This window comes from Pelodiscus sinensis, chromosome 3, assembly GCF_049634645.1.
Source record: "Pelodiscus sinensis isolate JC-2024 chromosome 3, ASM4963464v1, whole genome shotgun sequence".
In the NCBI taxonomy this organism is placed as follows: domain Eukaryota; kingdom Metazoa; phylum Chordata; order Testudines; family Trionychidae; genus Pelodiscus; species Pelodiscus sinensis.
The window spans coordinates 149,896,326-149,917,826 of NC_134713.1; the positions used below are offsets into that span (position 1 = coordinate 149,896,326).

A 21,501-nucleotide genomic window follows, 5' to 3' on the forward strand; every position below is an offset into this window, starting at 1 on the left:
CACCAGTAGTGCTTGGACTACTTCATTAAATGTTTTATGAAGACTAAATGCAAGAGGATAAAAAACTGTCTACCTGTGAATAAAGTAATTCATTATGATTCCATTTGGTTTCCTAGGTGGTAACCATTTTACTGAAATTGCTCCAGATCCAGTTGCCCTAACGATAGGTGGGCTCAGTTCCTTAGGAGGGGCTTCAAAAGTCCTTGCACAAGTTCGACTGCCTACTCCACAGCTACCTGGGAAGAAAAATCAGGAATTAACTTAAAAGGTTAACATTTTCCACAATGAAAAAAGTGATCTTTCAATTGTGTGAAGCATGAAAATGTAAGAACTAAAAGTTGTTCATGACTCTGAATATGCAGTGGCTATTTTCTGTGACTAAAAGAAGAGGTTTCTAATTTATAAGTGGTAGTCATAAGGAAGAAGAATGTATCATGATATGAAATAAAGGTAGCATTGATACAAGCTTTCAAGGTGTAAAAAGTGTTTCATTTTCCATTTTAAAAATATTTAATATGAATGTTTAAATCCTGTGTGTCACACGATAGCTGTCAAACTGCCTAAATCCAGCTCTCTGAGACTGGACTTCAGAACCTGTAACAAGGTCTCATAATGAAAAACACAATAACAAAAAGAGCAATGGAAGAACCTTGAAGACTTTGAAAGGGAATTTCAAAAGTTTTCAGTGTTGGCCTGACTCTGCTCCCACTGAAGGCAGTAATAAGTCTTCCATGATTTTCTTTAAGGCTGATTTTCAGTCTGTTATGGAATGAAATAATGGTAAGTTTGTGTATTGGAAATAAACGGGTATCTCAAATGAGTGCTTATTCTCATAATTTAATACTAATTTATACCGGTATAACTTCATCGAATTCAACGGAGTTACTCCTGGTTTACACCAGCATAAGGGAGAAAAGAAACAGGTCCTGTGTGACACTTGACAAGATTTTCTCTCTCGGTTGAGATTGCGAACATTCCCAGGAACATTAAGTAAGGAAGTAATAAGCGATTGTTTTCTATAAAATATCCGGACTCTCCAGCTATCTTGTTGTTTATTACTCTTAATAGGAGCAACCACCACCATTGGAGCAAGAGCTTTCAAAATACTTAAGCTATTCCCATAAAGCATTTGATGAAGCAGTATATATTTCCCAAAATACAGACATTTTAATCTCCACTTAAAATATTTATGATATAATACAGGGAAATGTATAAAGCTCCACAATGATAGGCTTTATTTTTACTGAGTAAACATTTCACTTCCATTTAGAAATAAGATATCTATTTTGTTGAACTGAATCTATTCTGCAAATTTGCCCTCTCCGTCGATCATGCAAGTGAATCATCTGAAGCCTTCTTACCATTCTGGCAAGCTTGTATCCTTATCTCGTACTCTGTGTATGGATCCAGGCCATCCATAAGGACAAAATGAGGCCGACCTACCGGCCTTACCAATGGTGAGGTACTGCCGGCATTTAGTAAGACATTATATTCCAAAGGCATATTGGTATTGAATCTTCCTGTTATAGGATAGAAAATAGTACATGTGATAATGACAGTTTAATAACAGCTTCAGAGGTGTAGCCAAGTTAGTCTGTGCAGGATAAACTTAAAAAACAACAAATAGTCTGGTAGCACTTTATAGACTAACAAAACATGTAGCTTTCATGGGCACAGCCCACATCTTCAGATGACTGGACTTGTTGTTTTTTTAAGTTTAATAACAGTGTGAGTTAAATCCTAAGAAGTGAGCATCTGCAACTTTGTGTAAAAGCTCCCATTGAGAAGCCAAAATTATTTAAATATACACAAAAATACAATCTGGCTGCAGATGCTAACAGGAAAAAGGTGGGGAACAGGAAATTTCTGAAAATATATATACACTTCAGTAAATCTGTTTCATGCAGAACCTCACTTGGGGTGTGTCTACACAGCACCATAAACTCAAAATAAGATATGCAATTTACACTATGCAAATTGCATATTTTATTTCTAATCTATTTCAAAATAGCTATTTTGAAATTTGGCATGTCTACACAGTGCCAAATTTCAAAATAATGCACTATTTCGAGACATCCCTTAACCCTCATGGAAGGAAGGCTACAGAGATGATAAATAGCGTGCCCATTATTTTGAAAAATATTTCAAAAGAACTGACGACTTGTTAAGATATGGGATAGCTGCATAGTGTAGATGTACCCTTGGTGTTTGCAGGATGTCTATGGGCAGGGATCGACAAATAATACAACATACTCGCCCGTGGTGAGTAGATTGCACTCCAGAAGAGCTGGGTTTGGGCGATCTGCGCATGCAGATTTGTTTCTGTCTCTCTGCAAGAAGACTTCTGACCTCTTCTCTCTAGGAAATCCTAGGATAGGTTCAGCACACCACCACTCCTCTGGGACTGCCTTCCCGAGCCTCCTGTTTGACTCTTCTCTTCTTCCCGCCTTCCACATCCCCCAAAATGAGTTCCACACACTCCCTTGACAAAGGGATATCTGGCCTGCCTTCATGGAGTACAGATTCTTTGGCAGCCCTGTAGGAGACCTGGTTACCAGTCCCATCATGCCTCAGGTCAAAGGGTCTCTACATATTTATAGTATTTTCCATGTCAGTCTCCAAGTGAGAGTGGAACCCAAGTGATTCATAAAATCATTGTTATTCAGTGTAATAAATGAATCAGGTTTAGGCTGTTCCCATTCTTCATTCTGCTACATTCTAGCCCAGTAATACTCAGTCTGAGGCTTGCAAGCCACAATTGGTTCTTCATTTTGTCTCCCGTGGCTCTTTGCAACACATAGTATTGAAACACTGCACGATTTAATTATTAATCAGTCTAAGTTATTAACCACAAGGATGCTTTTACTATGTTATTAACCAGTCATAGTTGATAAAATAACACATGGATAGCTATTTTGCTGTGAGAATAATTACTTACATAACATTATTTAGATATATATTTCTTCTCACTACAAAATGACTAACCAAATATTATAATTTTTATCAACTGCAATTGGTTAATAACATTATAAAAGCATCCTGATTGGTTTACATATGTAAATAAAAACACTAAAATATTTTCCCTCATAGTGTTTAAATGTAAATATATTGTACTGTAATAAATGAAGCAAGGAAATCACACTACTGTGGCTATTTTGGGTAGTGCTTCTCTCTAGTTTGGCTCCTGAACCACTGGGGTCTGATGATCACTGTTAAAGTACAGAGATAAGAGAGCATCTACACAGAAAAAGTGCATCAAAAAATCAATCTGCTTTTTCGAAAGATAGCATCCACACTGAATGGACGCTATCTCACATTTAAGCTTTGATTACTATGGACAGAGTGGCTGTGCTTTTTCCTTTTTCCTCTTCTTTCAAAAGAACTCCCTCTTCCCCATCCACACACACCTTTTTCCAAAAGAGCTCTTTTGGAAAAAGACTTCTTCCTCGTAGAAAGAGTTTTACCAATGTCAGAAAAACCCCTCTGTTCTTTCAATTTTTTTTTTTAAAGAACAGGATTGCAGCATGGACGAAAGTGAAGTTTTTTCAGAAAAACAGCTGTTTTTCTGAAAAAACTCTGTAGTGTAGACATAGCCTAATACTTCTTAGTGTCTATGTTCAAGGTGCTAAAATGAAATAGGATTAAACAATTTAAAAACATGGCTGATTAAAAAAGAGAAAACTATAGTTTCAATAACAAGCGAATCAGCTTCTGAAGGTTGCAGTATTAGGCTGTCTCCATTGTTACTTGTAAGAGGAAGTAAATGGCAGCTGCCTGAGACACGATAAGCTATGACTTATGTCTTTTTCTTTCTGAAACTTTGGAAAACAAGACCATTCCTTCTGCTTATCCTCACAAAAATAAGAGCTCAGTTAAAGCAGGGTTCAAAAACTCAGTTAAAGCAGGGTTCAAAAGCAGGGTACTCTTACACATATAAGGGTCTGTCTGAAGAGCTAAGGTTGTGCTAGCGTACCTGAGCTAGCTTGGATCCAGTTAGTATGGGTAACAGAGTGGTGTGGAATTCAGAGCAGGGTATCTTTGGCTGTGTCCAGACTCAGGGTTTTTTTCGAAAAAAGTAGCCTTTTTTCGAAAAAACTTCACCTGCGTCTAGACTGCAGCCGCGTTCTTTCGAAATTAAATCAAAAGAACGCGACTTTTCTTTCAACGGCGGTAAACCTCATTGCACGAGGAAGAACGCCTTTTTTCAAAAGTGCTCTTTCGAGGAAGAACGCCTTTTTTCAGAAAGAACGCCTTTCTTTCGAAAAAAGACGTTCTTGAAAGCAAACAGGGCTTTTTAGAAAGAGAGCATCCAGACTCACTTGCTGCTTTCTTTCAAAAAAGCGGCTTGCTTTTTCGAAAGTTCCGCATGCAGTCTAGACGCTCTCTTTCAAAAGAGGCTTTTTCGAAAGTATCTTTCGAAAAATCCTCTTTCGAAAAGAGGCTTGCAGTCTAGACATAGCCTATGTGGTTACTGAAGCCCACTGTGCAATCTTCATGGTTATTGTTACCCACACTTACTCGACACGTGCCAAGTTGGGTTAGCCCATGCACAGTGTGCGCTACATGACAGTAGCGTGGGGGCGAGGGGAATCCCCCCTGCATTGTCTAAGTTGGTGGAAAGTAGCCTCCCTGATGTGCTTCTCCAACTCAAGAACCCTCTGACAGCCGTAGAACCCCTCCACCCCACTAGTTCTGTCCTGCTTCTGCTGAAATCTCTGATGGCAGGAAAGGGCTATCAGTGATGGCAGGAAGTATTGCTGTGGCGGTCCTGAATCCTGACAAATCCTACAAGTTAGAGCAGCTTCTGGTTGCTTTTTCTGCTCTGGAGCTAATCTGCTTCACACCCGCCCTAACGTAAGATAGACGCCGGCAGCGGGAAGAATTAAGTTTTACCTTTGGGTACATCTAAACTACATTCCTTTTTTATAAAGGGATGTAAATTAGACATATCAAAATTGTAAATGAATCCAGGATTTGAATTTCCCGTGCTTCATTCACATAATAGCGGCCATGGCTTTTTTTCAAAAAATCGCTTTAGAAAAAAAAGGGGGTCAAGACAGGGATCATTTGACAGAAATGTCCCATTTTGAAAGATTCTGTAAACCTCATTTTTTGAGGTTTATAGGATCTTTCAAAAAACCTTCCCTTTTTGAAAGACCTGCATCTAGACTACGGTTTTACTTTCGAAATAGCGCTTTTTTGAAAGAGCGCCATGATGTGATTATGCAAATGAAGCACGGGAAATTCAAATCCTGGCTTCATTTGCAATTTCAAAGTGCCTAATTTACATCCCTCTGTCAAAAGAGGGGTGTAGTCTACACACACCCTTTGAGGGTTACAGGATCTTTCAAAACACTTTTCGAAAAAAAGCTGTGGCCACCATTATGTAAATGAAGTGCAGGAAATTCAAATCCTGGCTTCATTTACAATTTTGATACATCTAATTTACATCCCTTTATCGAAAAAGGGATGTAGTTTAGATGTACCCTTTCTGACAGAACTCATAACAAATCAAGGCCTTACACATCTCAGTGAGACATGCTGCAGGTTCATGACTGTGCTCACAATTATATGGGCCTAGAAAAAATGAAGGGCACTGTCTAAAATTCTCACTCTTTCTGTGTATATTTTTTTCACATTCTTTATGTGTATACATGTATAGTTATAAGATTTTTAAGAAGTGTTATACTGTAGGATATAGCCATGATAGAAGTGAATCATTTTTAGTAATATGAAGTAAGTCCTTTTCCCCAGCTATTTCATTCTATATTCACAAACCATCATGTACATTAGTATCACTGTATAAACTATATTTACATATACATCTCATATTCAAGTCACATGATAAGTTTATGCTCCTTGGCTGAGTATAACCCCTGAAGTTACAATGTATTTGCTCATGATCAGAGATTCAAAATTCACTTTACATGAATAGTCCACAATATGATCTTAAAATGTACTTTGTTGGTGACTAGTTATGTTAGTAAACTCATTTTGAAGATTATCTTAGGAAGTGAACACAAAAGTGCAAATATGTCAAAGCAAGTACACTGTCAAATATTAAAGAATATTAAATGGAAATTCTTCCCAGTATTCACTGAGTGCTAACACCAAGAAATCACTTTACCTTTGAAAGAGAAAAAAAATATAGCTGGGATGCATGGAAATGTGAAATGAAGAACTTTGTATGTTCAGACATACCCTACAAGATCTGTAGCAAGCTTAAAATGATCTACCCCAGGTGTTCTGATGACTGAATGAAATGAAATGGGCATATTTGTTATAATCAGCTGGGAAACCTCATGACTTGGTTAGTTCCAGAGTTCATAAATTTATGTCAGAATAAAAGGAACAGTAAAAGCACAAGTGAACCAATTTACCCTAAGTGCAAATGGCAGTTTTGTTATTTGGTGTCAAAGTTACCATGAGCACAATGACAACCTGCCATAACACATTTTCATGTTCACTAAAGAACAAAGATTTAGTTGGTTAATATTCTCAGCAATATTCCTTTTCATAATTTACAACAACTAGATGCTGATAGGTTATTTAACATTTATGAAGTTAAGATGTAATCAGAAAAACCCTGATTATCTTTACAAATAAAAAAGTTAAATTATTCCACTTTTTTCCTCTGCGACTTCATTTCACAGCAGGTGCACACTTCACAATGGGACAAGTCAATCAAACTAAATCTTTTTTCTTTTTCTGTTGTATTTGGATAATGTATAATGGACAGGTCTGTGGAAAAAAACCAAAACCCTTCGCAAATTAGGTTTGACGGTCCTGTTTACTTCAAAACTAGGGAAGCTCATAAGGTAGAATTTGCAGCAAAATATATTTAAAAAAGAAAAAAAATCACAATCTTGTTTTAAAGACTGGTGATCAAATGTCCATTTGAAGTCACTTGCTGTAAAACTACTCAATATGATGTGAAATACAACTATCATTAAAACCAAATAATATAAGTTTTCTTCTTGTATTTTCTTGTTGTATTTCAACAAGTCTTTAAAAACAAGAGTCGTGTCTTTTATTAAAACCTAAGTAAAAAGTTAATGTGCCAGATAACTGTTATTTTGAACAACAAACTTGTACCACACGTTACAACCAGAACTAGAATACTTGGAAAACTAATGTGAAGTATTTTAAATTCATATGTATGCACCTACATTAAATGCCCTGAGAAAAATGCTCAGTAACCACTGCTCTGATTGGAGCAAAGACAATTGAACACACAAGCTTTGTGCATATCACAAACACTAAGTTATCCTAGAAAAAAAACTGATCTATCTAGAGAATGGATTCCTTTGAATTACAATCTCCAGATCTATCTGTTGGATCATACTTATTACTACCAAGAACTGAGACAATATCAGTCATACGGAGGTGAGGGGGAGAAATCATATTAACACATCACCTAAGTCTGGTATAAAATACCAGGTGGAGCCCCAGACCGAATGTAGGTAGAAAATGGAATGCTCTACACAACATGCAGTCTGTAAAGAAGCACACTCTGATGGAGTGAAATAGAAATTTATGACATGAGCTCATTAGCATGTGAAATGGGCAATGTGGCGACAGAGAATGTGAGCCTGTGGGTTCTGGTGGAAGTCTGCTTTTGCTGAAGTTCATAGCAAATGAAGGCATTTGGCAGGGTGAATGGTGCTAATGATTTTAAAGGTAGGATGGGTATTTGACTAACTATCAATAACATTTATGAATATGCCTGGAGAATATTATGTTTTTTCCCCCATTGAGGTTTTGTTCCTATCTATGATATTGATATTGTTCCATAGCAACTGTAACATATCCTTCTGTGGCATATCAGTGAAATGTACCGTACCTTTGAGGTCTGTGCAGTGATGCAATGTAACAGAAAAATAATGGGATACCTATTTCAGGAATAAAGCCCTATTTTCCTTACCGAGCGAGGTGTGTCATTTTTTTCTGAATCCGTCATTTTAACCACTGCTCAGCCACCTTGCCATTTAGCTGGGTCAGGAGTTTTAAAATGTTATATATCTCTGTAGATATGGAATTTGGATACAACACTAGCGTTGAAACATAATTTTTAAAACCCCAAAAAGGAGAATTTGTTTGATAAGATATCCATATTTAATCTCCAGGGTAAATATTTGGTCCAAATTTATCATAGCAGATAAGCGGATCCAATGCCCAAGTGTCCCACTGTCCATAGACAGGAAAATATCTTGACCAACTACCCTTTCATCGAAACTTGTTAATAAAATGCAGTTTATTCCAGGAGACAATATCAATTAAAATGATTGTTTCAGTGGGAGAGTCACTGCCAACCCTTATGATAAAGGTCCAATTCTAAATGTGAAAGTGGATATCTGCTGTATTTTGATAGGGTTTGTTGACAGAAAATAAAGCTATCCTGCACAATGAAGTGAATAAGGGTCACAAGTAGCGTTAGGTTAAGTTACTCAGATACTCTTAAAGAGTGGAAAACTGGGACTCAGCAGGGAGTAGGAAGTCAGAGGAATCTAGTCACTCAGCCCCTTTGAAGCTAAGTTATATGTTCGGAGTGCTTCCCAGGTCTCAGCTTTCTGAACTACATCAGCTGGATCTATAGGTTTTACTCACAGACGATCATATCACCTCACGAGATCAGAGCCTCTAAGGAGTACCTCCACCTTCTCATTTTAAACTCTGGAACCCCCATTTTCCCATAAGAAAATATTTCTAGCGTGGACCACCTGAGGTGAACCATAATTCCAAATTTATGTTTACAAAGGATTACCATCCATTAATATCTTAGGCCATGTCTACACTAGAAAACTATTTTGAAATGACTAAATTCATCTTAAGAACTCCAGATTTAATACATGTGAACTAGTATGTCCCCACTACAAGGAAGATTAGAAATTAGTCCAAGTCAGGCTCCGTTAACGTGGATACGCTACCTCAGACTTAGAGCCCAGGAAACACTCTGGGGAGCTGTGGGAGGTCTCCCGGAGACCGAAGAGTTCAAATTAGCGGCACTGGAGCATCCACACAAATGTTATTTCGAAATTAGTGTTACTCCTTGTAAAAAGCAGGAGTACAGAGTTCGAATTCCATGGCCTGTTATTTCAAAATAACAGGCTTGATTGTGTGGACGCACCGCTTATACATTTGACCTTGATGGGGGAGGTTATTTCGGAATAAGATCCTAGTGTAGACCAGGGATCTGGTACTATATGAATCGATTACCCAGTGTGCAGCATAAGTTTTGGCAGCAGAAGCATTTTCCTGCTATTGCTATTGCTCTACTGGGATGGGAAGAACAGATATATCCTGCACACTTGAAGATCCTTTCATTGAAGAAACAGTGGCAGCTAACTCACTGCCCACCTCAAAGACCATGTTGTGGTAGAAGAAGGAAGTCGGATCCTCTTTAAGAGCCGAAAACTGGGACTCAGCGGGGAGTAGGAAGTCAGAGGAATGTAGTCAAACATTAATTATCAAACATTGACTATTGACTTACTAGAGCCTTATTCTCCAGCTTTTAACTTACTGCCAATTACCTGGATTCAAACAGACAAATAAAAAGATCCAGAGTCTGTATCAAAAACATTTCTCAGGACACCCCGTTCCTGCAAGTCTTTGTTCACCATTTCAGAATTTTCTTATGTTTTAACAAGTGTTTCTAATGTTACTGAATATTCAGGACTTTAAACAATACCTTCTACCAAAACTATAGTAGAGTTTTTAATAAAATCAACTGTGGATTATACACAAGTCAAATTCACCTCCCTTCTTGCAGGTCCTAAATCCTTCCGGACAGTTGGGGAAAAAGTTTAAGTTAAGATTTTAATCTTTTTCATATATTATAGCATTTCTATATTGTATTTTGTGCTTCTGCAAAGTAAAAGATTAATAGCTCAGGGTATTATAGACCTAGTAGCCAATGGTTAAATGGGCAGAGTTTGCATCAAGCATCGCCAAAGCATTACCTTAATACAAAATGATTTTTCTAGCTGGGGTTACTGTCAATGCCCTTTGACTTTCTTGTAGCCAGTGGCTAGTCCGCAAGGTGAGAATGTCTTACATAATTAGGAAGAAGGGACATAAAAAAAAGAGTTAATTGAAAAACCTCACACTGTTCTTCCTGCTGAAAACACACATTGCAAAAGTTTTTCAAAGACCAATGTCAAAAGAAATTTTCACTTGAAAAATATCTACTATCTAGATATTTGAAAACACGTTAATGTGTTTCATTAAAAAGGCAAGTGTAGTAGGGCGAGATGGGCTGGTGCAAAATTTAAGTCCAGAAACAGAGACTGTGAACCCAAGTTAGGCCTTGTATTAAAGCAGATATGTATAGATTCATGTTTAGTACATGAGATTATCAAAGTTGCTGCTACTGTAGTAGGCATTAGATCAGGGCTACTCAACTTTGGAAGCAACGGGGAGGGGGGCACAATGATACTCACAGCACATGCCGAGAGCCACAACTGAAGTTGGTTGCATATACATGCAAATATATATGCAAAGAGTTTCTTTCACACCCTGTACCCTTATGTTCCAGCCAGTCCATCTGCTTGAGTCTTTCAGTGCTCACCCCGCCTGGGAGATGCCTCACTGTTGTGAAGCGTGTTCCCAGTGGAAGCTATATTTGAAAGATTCCACCTGCAGGCCACGTGTTGAGCCCCGCATAAACCCATGCTGCACTGCAGACTGCAAACAAATGGGCTGTGGGCCTCATGTGGCTGGCTGGCCACATGTTGAGTAGCCGTGCATTAGATACTTACTTAAATGTTTCAACTAGTACAGAGACATTATGATTTAGTTTAAAACACTAGGAACAAGAGAAGGTAACAAACACATGTTATGTTATAAACAAGTTGGGTGAAAGTTGTGTATCCTAATTGTCAATTTTAGCCTATAAATGTTGGGATACTTTGCTGTAAATTTTTTGTGTTGCCTAAAGGACAGTAGATAATTTTGTTCCTGACAGAGGCACTTCATGTGCCAGTGTACCTATAATCACACAGCCAGGACACTGACACTGGGCTGAGGGGGCAATAAGCCTGGCCAAATGCCTTTCTTACCACACCGTGCCTTTAATCTTTTTTTATAAGCAACATAAAGGTTTACTGAACAGGCTGCCTTTTATGCTATTAATAGTAGTAACACTGAAGCTTCAGGAACAGAAGCACTGGACAACCTAAACCACACTACCAAGACAGGGACGTTCCAGCTTTCAACACTTAACAACTAGGTAGTACTATCAAGATCTGCTGAACCAGCTATTTGCTCAGCGCTGGAAAGCACATAGAAAAACACACACACAAACAGTATGACACACTCATAATCCCAACTGCTCATCCACTAAGTGACAAGTCATCCGCTTTAGGGGTTGTGATCTCCAAATATGACAAAAAATACAAGTGCAGTCATAGCAACTGTGTTGTTAACAAATATAAATATATGATGAACATATGCCTATCAGTAACTTCTATGGAGATGAAGCAAAATGCAGGACTATGTAGCACTTTAAAGACTAACAAGATGGTTTATTAGATGATGAGCTTTCGTGGGCCAGACCCACTTCCTCAGATCAAATAGTGAAAGAAAATAGTCACAACCATATATACCAAAGGATACAATTTAAAAAAATGAACACATATGAAAAGGACAAATCACATTTCAGAACAGAAGGGGGATGCAAGGGGGGGGGGGAGGAAAGAAGGTAAGTGTCTGTGAGTTAATGATATTAGAGGTGGGGAAAGTTAGATGTCTGTGAGCTAATGGTATTAGAGGTGATAATTGGGGAAGCTATCTTGGTAATGGGTAAGGTAGTTGGGATCTTTGTTCAATCCCATGTGGTTGTGACTATTTTCTTCCACTATTTGATCTGAGGAAGTGGGTCTGGCCCACAAAAGCTCATCATCTAATAAACCATCTTGTTAGTCTTTAAAGTGCTACATAGTCCTGCATTTTGCTTCAGCTACACCAGACTAACACGGCTACATTTCTATTTCTATGGAGATGTCTAAGTAAAAGTTCCCGCTGGAGATTGTACTAGATGGAAATACTGATCACTCTCTGTATATTTCTGTTTCTATCCATGACATTATTCCACAATAATTAACATTTATACTTAATTAATAGTTAACATTTATTCCCAAATATTGTATCATATGATTTTTATCATGCCAAGGAAGCCATGATTTGCACTGACTCATTATAACACTTATTCTTCATGGGGTGACAATATTACCTCTAAGCTGCGCAGATTCACAGGTGATTAATCAGCTCCACCCAGTCACAGGCTCAGGGCTGGGAGCTGACTAACTGAGTGGGGCTGATTAATCACCCGTGAAGCTGTTTGCCCCACATCTCAGAAGGAACAAGAGTGACAAACATTTGCATAAATCCTGATGGCTACTCATCCACCCTGCAATGGATTTATTCAGATTTTGTTAATCTAATAAGTAGGCTAAACTATCAGGGGAGGTCTAATTCCTGCTTCACACATCTGCACACCCAACCAAGAACTCCTGGAAGTGGCTGGAAGCAATGGAAGGAGGCCCAGCAATCGTATGCTTTCTCCACAGAAACAGTGTCCCCTTTGCTTGGGGTGAGGACCTCATGTACATCTTCAGCATTCCATGGATTCTGTTCCTCCTGTGTCTATGACCCAGAGTGGGAATAAAATGGGATGATGTAAATCACCAATGATGAAGCATCAGAATGCAAATTTTGCAACTAAAGATGGTCATAATCTGAAAGGCTGAATCTGAAGGCCTCCCGGACTCTGAAGTGTTTGAAATGTAGTTTTCAATATTGCTTAACAGGGTCATCTCTAATTGCAATACTGTCTCAAGATACATAACCTGGTTAGTCCATGGCTCACTCTCAGGCCTGCTGATGGCGAGAGGGGCAAAGGGGACAGTAGCCCCAGGGCAACATAGAGGACATTGGTGCCCCCCTCTCTCTTACTCCATTTGCCTTGGTTGGTAACAACTGAGCACAGCTGCTCCATGTCCTGTAAGCCATCCCGGTGTCTCTAGTTCAGGATATGGCTGACTTCACCACATTAGCTTCTTTATCAGGATGATCATGATGACAGCAAGACAAAGCTATGACTAGTTGCTAACACTGAAAAATCAGGAGCATCAAAACTAAGCAGGGAAAGAGACAGCGGAAATGCCATTTCATGTGTAGTTCATAAGGGTATGTCTTGACTGCACGCCTTTTTTGACAGAGGCTTTGTCGACAAAGCTTCTGTTGAAAAATAGCATACAGACTACAACCAGTACTGTTGACAAAGCAAGCCGCTTTTTTGAAAGAGGGTCTAGATGCTCTCTTTCGAAAAAGCACATTTTGCATGCAATAGCGCCTTTTTTCAACAGAGTACTATTGAAAAAAGGCGTTATTCCTCATAGAATGAGGTTTACCGCTGTCGACAAAACTACCGCGTTCTTACTGTCGACAGAACGTGGTGGTAATGTAGACGCAGGTATAGTTTTGTCGACAAAAGCCTACTTTTGTCGACAAAACCCTGTAGTCTAGACTGGGAGGAGTGCCTTTGTTACAAAAACCCAGTGTTGTTCCTCCTGCCAGTTAAGTGGCATTTTAAGGCTCCAAAAATATAGGAAATTATATCACCAAACACATGATGCATATTCCTTGTCAATAATCCTTTTCAGTTTTCTCTGACATCCAGCTATTTGAATTGTTTCTTTCAAAATGCTTAGTACTTACATAGTAGTTTACATGTTTAAACTAATGTACAGACAATCAATCCTCAGAATAATGCGGTCAGGTATATGGGTCAATATTATTATTATATTAAATCTCTATAAGAATCATCAGCATGAGATTCCAGGTATTTAATTCATAGATGCACTTTTTCACAGCAAATATGAATGAGAAACCAGAATGAAACAGCAGACTTGCTCAATGTATTATTGTCACCATTCTAGTTAACATATCCTTTGATTTGCCACAAGGAGCTATTCAAAAATATGTTTTTACCTGGAGTGTCCCATGCCATAAATATGGAATAGGCATCTATTACTGTGACATTATATGGGAGATGAATTTTCTCTGGTGTTTCTACCGGTGTTTGTAAAATGTATTTGTCACTAGTACTGCTGCCACCTCCAGTGCTGGCTTCCAGCTGGTAAACATATCTGCACAAACACAAAAACAGCAGTGATAGAAAGGGTGGTTACATTCTTTATGGATGTTTATATTGGAATGGATTTCCCTTTTGCACCAGTTTAGGAAGCAGACACCACAAAGTGTGTAACATATATTATATCAAAATATAGATTTTCAAATTATGTGTTTTCATATAATCATAGAATCATAGAACACTAGAACTGGCAGGGACCTCGAGAGGTCATCAAGTCCAGTTCCCTGCCCTCACGGCAGGACCAAGCACCATCTAGATCGTCCTTGATAGATGTCTGTCCAACCTGCTCTTAAATATCTCTAGTGATGAGATACATCTTTTTCCAATCAAACTAATACTTTTTATATTACATTTCATAGCATCATAAAATAAGAAACACTTAGACCACATGAAGCACTGAAGTAATTTTAGAATTGCCTTCTAAAAATATGAGGAGATGCTGTTAGGGATTTCCACTTTCAACCTGATATGTTCTCATGCACCAGCACATAGCATAGTCTGCTGTGTAAAGAATTTCAACTTCTGGGAGCCACACCAAAGAAGAAAAATGAAACTATGAACCAGAATAGTTAAAGCTCAAAGAATGATACTGAGGCAGGTATTGCTCACAACAACATGCGGCACATTGGTGGCCTCAGCAGAAAAAAATCCCCAGCTGCTGGAGATGGAACACTTGAATGGGGAAGGCTCTGAGTTACTCCAGAGAATTCTTTCCCAGGCATCCACCTGGTGGATCTTGCTCTCATACTTTGGGTCTGTTTGCCATATTTGGAGTCAGGAAGCAATCTCCCCACCCTCTGGTCTGACTGGCAGAGACCACGATTTTTGGGTTTTTTTTTTAAGCTTTCCTCTGCATGGGTCAAAGCAGTGTGAATTATGTATTCTCTGTAACTTAAAGTACTTAAATCATGAGGACTCAGCCAGAGGTTACCATCTATAAGAGGAGTGGGTGGGAAAGATTCTATGGTCTACAATGGGTAGGAGGTCAGGTGAAGGTTTCTCTTCACCTGAAGCCTCTTAAAGGAGGTCTTCAATTTTCTAGTGACTAAGGAACAGAATCAAACTCTCTCTCTCTTTTAATTATTCTAGCAGTTTATATATAACATTTTCAGGAGCATTTAAGTGACTTAAGAGTCTACTCCCCATTAAAAATAGAGTCATGCTCTCAGGGCCAGATTTTCAAAGGTATTTGGGCACCTAAAGGTATGGATAGCTGTTTGGCAGGATTTCCAAAAGCACTTTGGAAGGTTTTGCACTTTGAAAATTGGATTTTGGTTACTCTTAGATACTTCTGAAAATGTCACTCTTCTGCAAAATCTAATTCTTAAGCACTCTTTGAAACTTACCAAAGATCTTTATTAGGTCTTACCTACTGTTGGGCTGCAGGCCCTCATCAGTGAAATTCAGATCTCCACTGCCACCCTGGAAAATCTGTTCTCCATTACGAAGCAAGCGATATTGAGAAATGAGTCCATTGGGTTTTTCTGGTTCACTCCAATAGAGTTCCACCCCTGTTGAGCTGACTAGGATATGATGTGGTTTCAACCAAACTCCTGTTAACATCACCATACCATTGTTTTAGCCATATCATAACATTAAATGTAAAAGGTCCTGATTCCCTATTTACCTTACCTTGTGGAGTCATTTACACCAATGCAAAGTGAGTATGGCAAACTGATCTGACCACTACCAGATCAGAAAGAGAGTTTTACATACATATTTTGCACTCTATTAGCTGACATATAAATATCCAAGATGTAGGTCAATGGAGAATCAGACTTAAAAGCTGACACTCAGAGGTGTAGCTTGTATTTTTGTTTTATAAAAATGTGCCTCTTACAACTGCCTCTAAAATATTTTTCTTCAAGATGACACCAGAAAGTTATTTTCACAAAAAACAGAAAATCTTGTACTTCAGCATAGAGATGGGGTTATAATACCATTATTACACCATGGAGAAAAAATTCCTGGGGTAAGTGACTGCTCCATCTATGTCAATGGTGTTTTCCCCATTTACATAGCATTTGCTCCCTTCCCCCCACCTCTGCCCCCACCAATGATACCCTCTAATATTATGGGAATGCCTTTACCTCGAGGAGCAGCTTGCAAGGTTCGGCCTGCAATTGGCTGGCTAGAGGTACATCCAGCAGATGTGCATGCTGTAAGTGTGAAGCTGTAGTTAGTGTATGGCTGGAGACCTAGAAACAAAACAAACATTATTATAAAATGATTACTTTAGACATCCTGAGAATTATGATTGTAGATGGAAAATAACAAAACCTATGGATCAGATATAGGTAACTTTAAAAGATCTCTATTTCTAAAGCACAGTTGGAAGGGGAAATATAGTATCTGGTGTTAAGTAAATTGAGTAGTTGACATTAATTGAGAGGTCTAATCATGTGCACCAGTAAAATGCAGTTGTGACTGCAGTTATTTGCACACACAAGTTGTGCACTCAAAGAATGAAGCTATTAAACATTAAGTCTGCATAAACGGTGAAATAATTAACATCGTTGCAAATTAAGATGAAAGCAATTTCATAATCTGAAGTCTTCAGATATAGAGATGAGCACCATAGAGAAACTAATGATTCTATCTTCAAAGCAGGAACTGAATAGCATGAAATAAATAAGGCATGGAGCTACATATTGGCTTCTTTTAAAAAGTCTGGCAAAACCACTCAGAGTTAATTATGTGTAATCTTCATAAAATTGGAGATTCCATACAAGTAAGTAGCAAAACATTTGAATGATCAGCTTATGAGTTTTGCCCCTGTAACTCATTTTCCCTAGTGTAAATCTGGACTAATTCCACTGAAGTACATGGTGTAACATAACTGTTAAACTGGTGCAAATGGAAAAAGAATTAGGCCCTACAAAGTGTGAAAGTCTGCCCTGGAAATCTCGTAAGCATAAGGTGCAAAATCCTGGTCCCACTGAAGTAATTTCACTTAAACTCATTCATGATACTTTTTGTACCTCCCAGTTCCACTCTAATACATAGTCAGATTCCTCAAGTCTCATACCTGAGTTCATATGTACCTCATGAATCTTCATGTAGTGGAGTCATAGAATCATAGAACACTAAAACTGGAAGAGGCCTCAAGAGGTCATCAAGTCCAATCCTCTGTCCTCACATCCAGTACTATCTAGATCATTCATGATAGATGTCCCTCTAACCTGCTCTTAAATATCTCCAGTGATAGAGATTCCACAACCCTCCTAGGCAACTTATTCCAGTGTTTAACCACCCAGAGAGTTAAGAAGTTTTTCCTGATGTCCAACCTAAACCTCCTTTGCTGCAATTTAAGCCCATTGCTTCTTGTCGTATCATCAGAGGCCAAATATAACAATTTTTCTTCCTCCTCCTTGTGACACCCTTTTAGATACTTGAAAACCACTAGCATGTCCTCTCTGTCTTCTCTTTTCTAAACTAAATAAGCCCAATTCCTTCAGCCTTGCCTCATAGTTCATGCTTTCTAGACCTTTAATAATTTTTGTTGCTCTTCTCTTTACCTTCTCCAATTTCTCCACATCTTTCTTGAAATGTGATGCCCAGAACTGGACACAATACTCCAGGTGAGGCCTAATCAGTGCAGAGTTAAGCGGAAGAATGACTTCTTGTGTCTTTTATCATGAGCTTTCATGGGCATAGTCCACTTCTTCAGATGAAGTGGGCTGTGCCCACGAAAGCTCATGATACCATCTACATGTTTTGTTAGTCTATAAAGTGCTACCAGACCATTTGTTGTTTTTTTCTGTAACAGACTAACTCAGGTATCCCCTGAAGTTCTTGTGTCTTGGTCACAACACTCCTGTTAATACATCCCAGAATCATGTTTGCTTTTTTTGCAACAATGTCACACTGCTGGCTCATATTTGGTTCAGGACTAAGAGTGGGAGCCACACCACCATCATGCTAAGAGGCTCTGTCATTGTGTGACCCAGCTCTTGTTACCTCCTCCCCACTGGTGGAAATATGCTCTGCCCACAGCTTTGGGACGGGTTGTGCAGGGCACCCATCATGTTATTATTCACAAAAACTTACACAACTGCAATTTGGCCAACTTGAGATGTCTGCAAATCAGAAAAACATCCTACACTTTTGTCCTGGGTTCTAGCCAGAACGAGGAAGAGCCAAAGGTTCATAATGAAACAAAGAAAGTGACTAAATTCCAGAGACTACTGTAACTCTATCACTGGCTACATCTACACCACAAGACAGGGTACTTAGCTTCCAGATCCTGGAATAGAACCCAGGATTCCTGAGTTTCCCTATTCCTCTGATGGCAGCAAGTACCTTTGAAACTCACTGATAAAGTATGCATCTCAGCCCCCTCTCCTGCTGATCTACATAGATGAGGACAGTCTACTGTGCTGTCAGTTACGCCACTGGCACAAAGATCCAAGAATCCAAACCTGGTGATGATCCATGTTAATGTCAATCTAAAGTTATAGGATGAAATTTGTTCTCTTTTTTTTCACTCTGCTTTTTAAAAAACTTAGCAAATTGCACACAAGTGCAGTGCTAGAAGAATATTAAAAAAATTGCAAAATCAAAACACTCAAAAGTTAGGAACTCCCAAATTAAGTTTGCAGGTGCATCCTAAATTTGGCTCCTTTGTGTTTATGTGCTATAATAGTGTTTTATTTCACACAATTGGCTCCTCATATTCAGGATGGACATATTCTGGGAATGAATTAGGGAAGTGTAATACAGGAGGCTGTTAGCTATGCAAACCCTAGCTTATTTGTTGCAGAAATTGGATAGAGAAGCAATCAGGGGACTCCATGAAAAAAGAGGGTCTCATGGTTAAGCAGCCAATGCTGCCCTCAGAAACTGGATTTTATCCCTGGATCTGTCACAGAGTGCCTGTGTGATGCTGGGCAACTCATTTAAAACCCAAACTTTTCAGAGATTGTCACTAATCTTGTGCCCTTCATTTTCTGGAAGGCCAACTAGAGATTTTGGGGGGTCTGATTTTCAGAGAGTTGAGCACTCACAACTGTAAATGAAGTCAATGGGAGTTATGCGTTAGCTATATTAAGTGCCATATAATGCCAGATGCTCTCTGCTCAAATTTGGCACCCAAAATTAATGGATATTTTGATCTTAATCCCTTTTTGCCTCAGTCCACAACTGTAAAATTCCCTCATCTCAGCGGGGTGTTGTGAAGATTAATTCTTTTTTCTAAAGTCTTCAGATATAGTGATGAGCACCAGAAAGCAACTAATGATTCCATCTCCAAATCAGGAATGGAATGGCATGAAGTAAATATGACAAGCAGCTACATATTGCGATGAGGATTAAAAAAAATCAACTAGCTTCTCAGTGGGTGCTACCCATTCTGAATGAGGAGGGGTCCTGTGGAAAAAATAGTATGTGATCGTATCACAAGGGTTACACAGACAACTTTAATTTAGAAATTTCCTACTTCTGAGTGCTTGACATTGCAATCTTAATAAAGTCCTTTCAAGATTTATGTGACAGTGTATATAGGTAAGTGTAATTATTTTAAAAAATACAGTCCCACAACAAGAGGAAAGCATTAGGAGAAAAGTTTTTGTTCAAAGCCAGTTAAGCAATATTTTCGTTATTAAAAGACATTGTTTGTACATACAGAGCAGTCACAAGCAGGAGACAGTCAAAGAGGTAAAATAATGAATGGAAGACACGAAAGCTGCTCACAAAGTGAACAGGATGTGAAGGAGAGAAAATAAAGAGATGACTCAGGGGGACAGCCCTGAGTGTAACCTAATCATGAACTGGAAGAGAAGAAAAATCATCTGAATGCTCAGTATAAAAGTAAGAGGGGGAGGAAATGACAGTTGCAGACTAGACAGAAGCAAAGGCATGGAGGAAAGCCAATAATTTAACATTTCAGGATAGGAAAGATTACTGTGGCAACAAATTACTTGAATTCCCCTAAAGGGAGTCATGTTCACTTTGAAAAGAAACATGCATAATAAAGCAATACTCATTTACAACTACACTTTAAAGAGAAAAATGGGCATTAAAAAGAGAGCGCATGGTTTCACTAAATTTATTTGAAAAATTCTCAGGCCTGGAACTTCTAGTCATACATGTAGTTGAATTTCTATTGATTATAAGCTCTCTGCTATAGGAATCTTGTGCATATTTTGGAAATTGCTGTACAAATCTATGCATGTTGATTAATACTAAATAACAAACATAATATGATAATTTTGAAATGCTAACTATAGTTTGCTTTCAAAATATCCCCCCTCTGGATACTAATTTAAGCAGACATTTCCCTTGGAATTTGATTCTGTAATTGTTATTGTATGATGGGCAGTCAACTAGACTACTGTGTCATCCACTGTTCTTACAAGTAGTTGCCAAACTCCTAAAGAACATATTATCCTATCAATCAATCAATCAATCATTTCCAATACCATTTGTCTCTGCTTGTAGTCCTGACTGTGGCAAGGTCAGCAATTGGGTCCAATGCTGACAGTCCTAGGCCACTATACGGATTTCACACAGGAAGATGTCAAGTTGCTGATCACATTTTTTTTTCCATAAATACAAATTTCTAATGAGTTACTACAGTCTGGAAATAGGGCTGTCCAATGACACTACTACTGAATCACATGCCTTTTCATTAGCCTTAATTACAGTGTGCGTGTGCATATGTAGAATAATTTCAAACCACCCTATCACAAAATATACAGGAGGCTTATTTCATTCATTAAACTCAATGCCAGTGATTTTCTGGCCCTTTCTTAAATGTGATTAGTTGCAGAAACTTTTGACAAAGTCCATTATTTTGGATATGATTTTTAGTCAAATATAAACAGAGTTAAGAAAAATCATTATAATCATCATACCTGCTGCTGAAGAGGGCACTCTAAGCTTTCTTTACAGCAATGCCACTAATTATTTGAGTCAATCCTTCCCCCTACCACAGAGCATTAGCAGGCCCATTTGTAAAGCAGTAGTAACACAAAGTGAAACAATGCCATAACTGTCATCCAAATTGTTCTGTACAGGGTAGTGGAAGTGTTCAGTAATAAATGATATAAAAAGGTCCTTTATTGACAAGCTGCCATGTGCTGTTTGCATTAGAGAATATGAGAAGATGATGGCTGCTGCCCCTAGGTCCCAGTGGCATTCAACTCGGTGAGATAGCAGAAAATGCTTCAGTTTACTTAAAGCATTGATAACACCTCTAAATAATTAACTGAGGACTTCCTGTCTTCAATTACTTAATGCTTTTTTTAACATCTTGAGAGGATTATAAGCAATTTATGGATTTCACATGATGAACGCATTCCCCACTATTCCCACAAAGCATTTATGGGATCATGTTTCCAAAGCTTTGA

The 21,501-nt window shown here is 38.4% G+C and overlaps 1 protein-coding gene across 1 annotated transcript in view; it reads right to left on the reverse strand.

Moving 5' to 3' along the window:
• LOC102451796 (usherin) overlaps positions 1 to 21,501 on the reverse strand; it is a 265,927-nt gene that overhangs the window by 163,281 nt on the left and 81,145 nt on the right. Inside the window, exons 17-21 of the mRNA XM_075925195.1 lie at positions 16,243 to 16,350; positions 15,522 to 15,705; positions 13,990 to 14,147; positions 1,362 to 1,520; positions 74 to 236 (exon numbers count right to left, since the gene is read on the reverse strand). Of these exons, the coding sequence (XP_075781310.1) occupies positions 74 to 236; positions 1,362 to 1,520; positions 13,990 to 14,147; positions 15,522 to 15,705; positions 16,243 to 16,350 (772 nt within the window). The remainder of the gene's footprint in view (positions 1 to 73; positions 237 to 1,361; positions 1,521 to 13,989; positions 14,148 to 15,521; positions 15,706 to 16,242; positions 16,351 to 21,501) is intronic.